The 8679-nt window shown below is 57.1% G+C and overlaps 1 protein-coding gene across 4 annotated transcripts in view; it reads left to right on the top strand.

Moving 5' to 3' along the window:
• The window catches only part of LOC137755449 (2',3'-cyclic-nucleotide 3'-phosphodiesterase), a 35846-nt gene extending 28327 nt beyond the window's left edge, over positions 1–7519 (top strand). For 3 of the 4 annotated variants that reach the window (XM_068531607.1, XM_068531609.1, XM_068531608.1), the window contains exons 13-15: positions 1922–2591; positions 4608–4747; positions 5982–7519. In XM_068531607.1, the coding sequence (XP_068387708.1) occupies positions 1922–2591; positions 4608–4747; positions 5982–6431 (1260 nt within the window). In that variant the 3' untranslated portion in view covers positions 6432–7519. Of the gene's footprint in view, positions 1–489; positions 642–1921; positions 2592–4607; positions 4748–5981 lie in introns of those variants that run through there. The other variant, XM_068531610.1, reaches the window with a different exon arrangement.
• The last annotated feature ends 1160 nt before the right edge of the window (positions 7520–8679 follow it).

Consider the following 8679-nt stretch of genomic DNA (forward strand, 5'->3'; position numbering starts at 1 on the left):
CAGAGGCTGGGACCTGCCAGACTAGGGGGAGGCAAGTGAGGCATTTCAGATGCAACTTTTAAGGAACGTAGGGCCAAAAAACTCAATAAGGAAGAGAAAGTATTTTAACGCAATACTGTAAAAAAAAAAAATTAATGCAAAACCCGATGATGAGTAAAATATCAAAATTTAAAATAAAGACAGGATTCGACCTTGTACTTGCACGACCCTCCCTCCCTCGCCTCAACCGAATGTCGGCGCGGGACCCGGGAGGGGTGACTGCCTGCCTCTTCAAGGAGTTCATCATTACCTTGTACAAGAAGAAGAGGCCGCAAAAGCCCTCCGCTCCCCACCCCCCAGCCTCCGCCGCCGCACAGGTGCCTCGAAGCCCGGGTGCCCCATGCGGCGGGAGTGCGGGCTGGCGGCCGGCAGCACGGCTGCCCCGCCCCAGCGCCGAGTCAGTTTCGGGTTTCGACTCGCCGCGCCTGCGCAAAGGGGGCCGGGCTCGGCCCACCCGGCGCCCGCCCGCGCGCGCTCCGCCCCCGGGCTATGTAAGGCGGCCCCCAGTAGGGTCGCGTCACCGCTACACTCCGTGTCCCTCCGCGCAGGCGGGCGGCCCCGGAGAGCTGGTGCGGAGACGGCGGCGCCCCCTCCTCATCATGGTGAGCGGGCGCGGGAAGGCCGGGAGGGGAGCAAGCGGACCGGGCCGGGGTGGCACCATAATGGAAAACTGGAGTATTGGGGAATTTGGGAGAGGAAGTGGCATGCAAATGAGGACCCGAGGTTCCGGAGTTGAGTCGGGGCTTTCTTGGCTGTCCGTTACAGGCCTGAGGTAGGGGTGGTGCTGGGGGAGTGGGGAGTGGGGACGGCGCTGGAGGAGGAAGGGAACCGCTCCGCAGAAGGTGCTGCCCCGGAGCAGACCCGGCTGGCAGTTGGGCCGGGGTAGCGTGCGCTGGGCCCGCGCTGGGCTGGCGTTCAGCGCCCTCCCCTGCCCAGGGCCTTGTCTGAGATAAATGTACGCCAGCTGAGCACTCAGGGTGCTGGCGGGAGGTGGGGCCTCCCGGTTTAGAGGAGAAGGCGCTGTACAGTAAAAACTATTGATTGTCACCTGTGGCTTTTAGCAGGCAGGAAAACAAGTGGCTCAGAGAGGTGCTGCTGACACACAGCGAGGGGTGAGCAGAGCGAGACCCTGGACGCAGGTGCCCTGAACCGCCCAGTCCTGGGGCAGGCACAAAGACCACGACTTTGTGGGGGGCCCAGGGCAGAGGAGGAGGAGGTGGCAGGCGTGCTGAATGAAGCCCTTTGTCTAGCGCTCTCCTGCCCTGCCCCCCGCCAGCCCTTCTGTGGGACCATTGTCCCCCCATCCCAGACAAGAGAGTATTATCTGTCGCTGGCATTGTTGGGGGAAGGGAGGCGGTCTTTGGGTGACCCTTCTCCACCCTCACCCTGCTCTGTGCCCTCAGGGCCACGGCCGCTGTGGCTTTGCCCAGACATAGAGCCCCCCACCTCCAAAGAGGTCATCCTTAATAAGTGCCAGGAATATAAAGTTAGGGTTCACTCCTAGAAACGCAGGCTTCAGGCCCTCCCCTGCACGCACTTCCAGCACCGTTTTCCTTTCGAGGTGGCAGCAGTGGGCGATCCTTGAGGCTAATCCTTGAGGCTACGGTTCGCACTAGAGGAAAGAGTTTAGGACCGCTCAGACAAGCATCCCTCTCCATCCTGCAAAGCCAGAAGCCTTCGGGTCTCAAGGACCGAGGAGAGACGGTCCAGCAACCCACGGCTTGGGAGGGTGCCCAAGGCACCAGGGGTGCCTGTCAATCAGGGCCGTAGCACCTGAGCCAGCTGGGGTTCCCGGTTAGAATGAGGCGAGAGACAAGGAGGCGAAGCTGGCGGGGTGGCCCCGAGTGACCTGGCTGATGTCTGTCTTCCCCTCCTCACACAGAATAGAGGCTTCTCCCGAAAGAGCCAAACGTTCCTGCCCAAGATCTTCTTCCGCAAAATGTCATCCTCAGGGACCAAGGACAAGCCAGAGCTGCAGTTTCCCTTCCTGCAGGATGAGGAGACGGTGGCCACGCTGCAGGAATGCAAGACGCTCTTCATCCTGCGTGGCCTGCCCGGGAGCGGCAAGTCCACGCTGGCCCGGGTCATCGTGGACAGGTACCGGGATGGCACCAAGATGGTGTCCGCCGACACCTACAAGATCACCCCCGGTGCCCGGGGGGGCTTCACCGAGGAGTACAAGCAGCTGGATGAGGACCTGGCTGCTTACTGCCGCCGGGACGTCCGGGTCCTCGTGCTCGATGACACCAACCACGAGCGGGAGCGGCTGGAACAACTCTTTGAGATGGCCGACCAGTACCAGTACCAGGTGGTGCTGGTGGAGCCCAAGACGGCGTGGCGGCTGGACTGTGCCCAGCTCAAGGAGAAGAACCAGTGGCAGCTGTCGGCCGACGATCTGAAGAAGCTGAAGCCTGGGCTGGAGAAGGACTTCCTGCCGCTCTACTTCGGCTGGTTCCTGACCAAGAAGAGTTCCGAGGGCCTCCGCAAAGCCGGCCAGGCCTTCCTCGAGGAGCTGGGCAACCACAAGGCCTTCAAGAGGGAGCTGCGACACTGTAGGTGGCGGGGTAGGCGGGTGGGGGGCAGTTAGCCTTATTCGTAAGCCCCTCTTGCTGGGCACGGCGTGCTGCGTGCACGGGACCATTGTTCTCAAAGCACTGGGGGAGGCAGGGGGCTCACCTGGTACCGGCAGAGGCCGCTTTGGGTGGCGGACGCCCCGTGGGTTATGGGAGAGGCGTTTGCCAGGCACCTTGCCTCTCACCGCACCCTTCCTCCTGCCCTCTGCTCCCCATCTGCGCTCTCCCAGCCTGGATCTAGGCCACTGACCCCGTCTCAGAGGTGGGAAAAACAAATTACTTACTGCCATAGCAGGAAGTACATCAACATTTCGTAAAACCTTGGAGGGAGAATCTGGTCCGATGTTTTCAAACTCATTTTTAGCAGCAGAACTATTTTCTAGAATAGAATATGCCATGCAACCCTAAGCTGCAGAAAAATTACAACTCGGACTATTGTGACTCCACTGGCGATGGTTCCCAGGCCTTGAGCTATCCCGTGCACCTCCTGTGGCATCCCACAGCTCCAGAGTACAGTCTCCATAGTCTAGCCCCTCGTTTTTGCAGATGGGAAAATGCCCAGAAGGGTTACAGGGTTTGCCCAAAGCTGTAGTGAGAGCTCGACTCTGTTGCCTCTAGAGGGGCCTCCCCTTATTGGGTTGGACCAGGGTTTGCTCCTGCAGGGGCTGTTTGCTCCATCGAGAGGGGAGGTTTGGGATAGGGAAGGACCCTGGTGGCCCTCCTTCTCCAGTGGCCCATTGGGGAATATGTCACCCATTCCCACTAATCATCTGTTCTTCCTTTAACTCATTCCTAGTTCCCCCTGATTTTAGGCTATCTTCATACTTGAAATATCCCCACCGTGTTTCTTTGCGTTGTCAGAGGTAATTTGTGCCGGTATAAGTTCTCAGAGAACTCTTATCTCAGCTCCTAAAATTCAAATGCTGGGAAACCGGGGAACTGTGGTGCCTGCACCAGCCAGGCGTGAGCCCTGTACCTGTGAATAGCGTGACAGAGAAGCTCCCAAGGCAGGGCTCCTAGTTAGAGCTGGTTCTGCCCTGGAGATTGCCTCTTGAGGCTGCTTTTACCATTAAAAACTGGGATCCTTCTGCCCAGGACACAGCAGGAGAAATGTAATGGGCCACAAACAAGGCCTGCCCTCAGAGTAGAGGTCTCCCTCCCCTGTGGAGGGTGAGCGACCTCCTTCACAGGGATTCAACCCTGGGGGTAAACAGGAAAAGCCTAGTGACTCTGAAGCTAGCCACAAGGCTTAGAGTCTAGAGACTGAAATCAGATACCCCAAGTCTCATCGAAACTACCAGCCACATAATGTCATCCTGTTATCTCCCAAGACCCTTCCTGCACCAGGCCCATTATAGGCTTGCTTCCACCAAACGAGGCTGTAAGCTACCTATTAGTACAGTGACCAGGTAACTTCTTGTTCAAGTGGCCCCTGAGTGAAATGGGGCACGACTAATAATTACCTAGGTGGTCTTGGGAAAACTGGGATGTGTGGTCACCCCCAGTTGTATTTGATTGACAGATTAGGGTGAATCCCTTGCCCCAGGTCCACAGGCTTGGAAGTGGGCTGGATGTTAATTATGCTGTTTCTGGCTCCTTCCATATACCACACAGTTCCCAACCTCTTTTTTCTTTCTACCCCATTTTTCATGACCTGCTTCCCTCTTTTCAGATGTGTAGCTAGTGAAGTTCAGATTCCCTTGGCATATGCCACCTACCCCTGGGTTACAAGTGCCTTAGTTTTCACGTCTGGGTAAGAGACGTAAAAATCTGTAGAACGTAAAGCAGGGAACTTATATCAACACCTTTTCATAGCTCCAAAGTTGCTATTAATTTGACCAACTAATGAACGGTAGTGGATTGCTCAATTATAGTGGATTGCAAATTTATACTTAATGTCCGATTTTTTTCCTCTGGGTCTCCCATGGTCTTGGTGATAGATGTTGCAATGCCCCTGCTCTCCCGCCCTGACTGCCCCACTCTCTCTCCCTTCAGTTGTCTCTGGGGATGAGCCCAGGGAGAAGATTGAACTGGTCAGCTACTTTGGGAAGAGACCCCCGGGCGTGCTGCACTGCACAACCAAGTTCTGTGACTATGGGAAGGCCGCTGGGGCAGACGAGTACACCCAGCAGGATGTGAGTGCTCCTCGGGGACACCTGGCTGAGGTGGGGAGAGGGCAGGGTCTTCTGGAGAAGGGTACCGGCTCAAGGCAGGGACCACAAACCAGACAGCCTCTCAGGAAAAGAGGCGGCTCCATCCCCAGCTCGCCGGCAGCCTGTCTAGTGCCCCCCAGGGCCTGCCCACCATAGCCCGTTCCTTCTGCACATGCGCAGAGAATGCTGGTCGGCAGCAGCTCCTGCTCTGGCCCCTAAGCCTGTGTTCAGTTCCAAAGGCTAGAAGTCCCTTACCCCCAGTCTGAGGCCTGGCTGTGCTCTGAAGTGGGGAGTGTCGATAGGGAGGCTTATTGGCTTAGGGGTACCAGCCCCGTCCCTGCCACACAGCCCGAGTCTCCCGCCCACAGCCTCTGACATGGGATCCTTAACCACCGGGCGTGGCCGACTCCAGCCTCCTTCAGGTTGCCTTCACAGCAAGGCCGTCCCTGACCCTCTGCCAGCTCCCCCACTTCTCTGCCTAGGTTAAGGCAGCCGTCTTACTTGTTTATTCATTGGTCTCCTCCCACACGAATGGAAGCTCCCTGAGGGCAGCACTATTTACAGTGTGGTTCACCTTGTATCCCTAGCACCTACCACAGCTGCATGAAGGAACACAGCACTTTCACTCCCATCTCTAACTGTTCATTCATTTAGCAATGTTTATTAAGCACCTGTTATGCACTAGACACTGTTAGGACCAGGGGTTGTGAGCAAAATAGGGAAGATTTTATGGTCAAAATCGGAGAGATGGGCTTTTTCAGAGAATCAGATATAATGTAAGCCAAAGTGTATGGAGTAGATTTTGATCAAAGTCCTTTATTTCTGACCTCACCCCACCCTCCAGGATAGTGCCTGGATACCAGGGTGCTTTTACAGGGTGAGTCGAGTAGTAACGACAACAGCCCTTGCCAGGCTCTTCTTTAGTCCTCACGCTGAGGAAGGTTCTAGCCTCAGCGCTCTCTTACAGGTGAATGAGCCCTGAAGCTAGTGGGTGGGGAGCCCGGCCTGAGCTCAGGAAGCCTTGCGTCTCACGCCTGCTCTCTCCTGCCTCTCTGGCACCTTCATTTTTTCAAGCAGCCTGGACAGTGTCAGTGGAAAGACATCCTCCGAGCACATGGCCACGGATGTGGATGTCTGCGGGCTCTGCTCGGTGGCACTCACTGTCCCTCTCTCGATGCCGCCACCTCCAGCTCAGTCCTCTGTCCTCTCTCCACAGGTGGTGAAGAAATCCTACTGCAAGGCCTTCACGCTGACCATCTCTGCCCTCTTTGTGACACCCAAGACGACAGGAGCCCGGGTAGAGCTGAGCGAGCAGGAGCTGGCCTTGTGGCCGAACGACGTGGACAAGCTGTCCCCCTCTGACAGCCTGTCGCGGGGCAGCCGCGCGCACATCACCCTGGGCTGCGCGGGTGACGTGGAGGCCGTGCAGACGGGTGTTGACCTGCTAGAGATTGTGAAGCAGGAGAAGGGGGGTAACCGCGGCGAGGAGGTGGGTGAGCTCAGCCGGGGCAAGCTCTACTCCTTGGGCAGTGGGCGCTGGATGCTGAACCTGGCCAAGAAGATGGAGGTCAGGGCCATCTTCACGGGGTACTACGGGAAGGGCAAGGCTGTGCCCACACGGGGCGGCCGCAAGGGTGGCGCCTTTCAGTCCTGCACCATCATCTGAGTGTTCCCGGGCCACGGGCCCCCGCTCTTTACAAGGGAATGGGGAGGAGAGGGAAGCATCCCTCTGCTTGATTTTTGGTTTAAGATTTCTATTTTTTTTTTTTTTTTTTTTTTTTTTTTACTCAAAGTTAACCTTCTTGTAACTTTTAAAAAACTTGTAAAATAACTGCTCTTTTTTCCTGCCCACCCCCTTCCCCTCTAACGCTCAAGCTCTCAACACAAGGGGGTGAGTAGGCGCCATTCGGGAACCCAGACCAAAGCTGATGAGGCTGGGCCGAGTTGGGCCTGGACCGGAGCCACAACCCCAAGACCCGCTTACAGTTGCTGGGCCCCTAGGCCCACTGCCCCACACAGGGCCGGCTAGTGGGGACGGACACCCCAGCGCTGCTCGTATTCGCGGGGTGGTCACCACGGCCACAGAAGACTAGTGGTGGATTTGAGACGGGATGATCCCTGGGCTTTGATCCCATTTCTTAATCAGTGTAGCCCCAGGAAGCCTGGGCCTATTTACCGGGGTAGAAAAGGGGTTTTTACCTTCCACCTTTGGTCCTAAGTGCCCGTCCCCTCCTCCTCACACTGTAACTAGGTAACAGTTTGATACTAGGGAAGAAAAGAGAGTAAGCAGCAGCCACATCCCAGGCCGGCTACAGGGCTCACCCCAGGAAGCGGGTGGGCTGCCATCCTTCCAGGGGCGTAGTTCTGCCGTGTGGATGGGGAGATCAGGGCCAGAGACAGCGCCTCGGTGGGAAAGCTCCAATCTTGCTGTCTGCCCAGCCCATCTTGCCCGCTTGGTGCCTCCGGAGGCCTCTGTGCCTCCGCTAAAGGGGGTCAGTGGGTACCAAGAGCCAATGGAGTGGCCCCCAGCTGTTACGCGCCAAGCCCCACCCGGTGCCTCTGGGAAGGGGCTTTTAACATTGCTGCAGGTGCTGTGGTTCCTGGGGTGCCCTCCGCTGCCCTCTGCTCAGTAACAGGGCCTTGCTAATCGGGTTGTCACTTGACAGAAGTGCCCGGGATTTTAGTTACTATCCTGGCTTTGCCCAACCTCAGCAACTTGTAAGACTGATAATGAAATAAATCGTGTTAATCCTAGCTGCGTGCAGTCTCTCTCACCCTCTATGCCCAGCTCAGTCTTCCCTGGGGCAAGGGCAGGGTGCATTAGGACTGCCTTTGTCCCCCAGCTTGGGGCCATCGGTCCTGTCTCCCCTCTGCGGGCTGAGCACAGCTGTGGCGAGGCTGGGCAGTGGAACAGTGTTGGCTTTCATGAGGCGGCAGAAGGGAGAGAGGCTGGTCTTGGATGCACACAGGCGGGAGTTGGCCGGTGTGAGGGACGTGGAGCACAGAGCTGCCACCCCCCAGCAACTGGGCACAGGCCCGCAGGTGTGCCTGCGTTCTCTAGGGAAGGCCACCTTCAGATCAGTGCCACTTCAAACACAAGGAAAGAGCTGACTCTTCCAAGCCAACAGGGGCCTGGATGGCTACATGGGAACTTCCCAGGCCTAACGCAGTCAGCATTTCACCGCGGCCTTGGCACTAAAGGGGGAAGACTGGAAAGAAAGGGGCAGAGGCTCAGATGGAAGAGACATAGCTATTTGGGCCAAGGTCTTTACCCAGCCATCTCTACTTACCAAAGCACCAAAAATCTGAGCTTCAGCCAAAGCTTCAAGTGTGTCTGCCTGAAACTGAGATTATTCACCACAAACACAAAGCTTGACCTGAACAGCACGACATATACCACTGCTTCCTTCCCCCAGCTTGCTCCCGTACAGGAAGGGACACCAGTGGAGAAGGCAAGGGGCGTTTGCTAAGAGTGGTGTTTCCAGCTGAGTGAGCTGATGTCAGCGCCCAGATCCCTGCGCCCAGGAGCTGCCTGTCCCACTTGGAAAGGATCTGAGGGTCAAGAAGGCAGGATTTTGTCCTTGTCACCATCTCCCTCAAGCAGTGGGAACTCTGAGAGCCCACGTAAGCCTATGAGTTAGCCCAGCCTGACACCTGGCACCCACTTTGGACACATGCAGCTTCTAGTGACTTCTGGTGGCCCTACCGTAAAATGTGTTCTCTGAACTGGCTGCCCCGTGACTGGCATCAGGCTGGGCACGGCAGCACCCCCAGGGCCTGCCCAGCACTCCCGTGCTAAACTGATTTGGGGGCAGCCAGCACCCCACCTGCCCCCAGGTGCCCCCACCCCTCATGGGGTGGCTTGCTGAGCCTAAAGTCCACGTGGGCATCAGCTCCGTGCTGGGGGCTCAGCT

The sequence above is a fragment of the Eschrichtius robustus genome, chromosome 20 (genome assembly GCF_028021215.1).
Source record: "Eschrichtius robustus isolate mEscRob2 chromosome 20, mEscRob2.pri, whole genome shotgun sequence".
Taxonomy (NCBI): Eukaryota; Metazoa; Chordata; class Mammalia; order Artiodactyla; family Eschrichtiidae; genus Eschrichtius; species Eschrichtius robustus.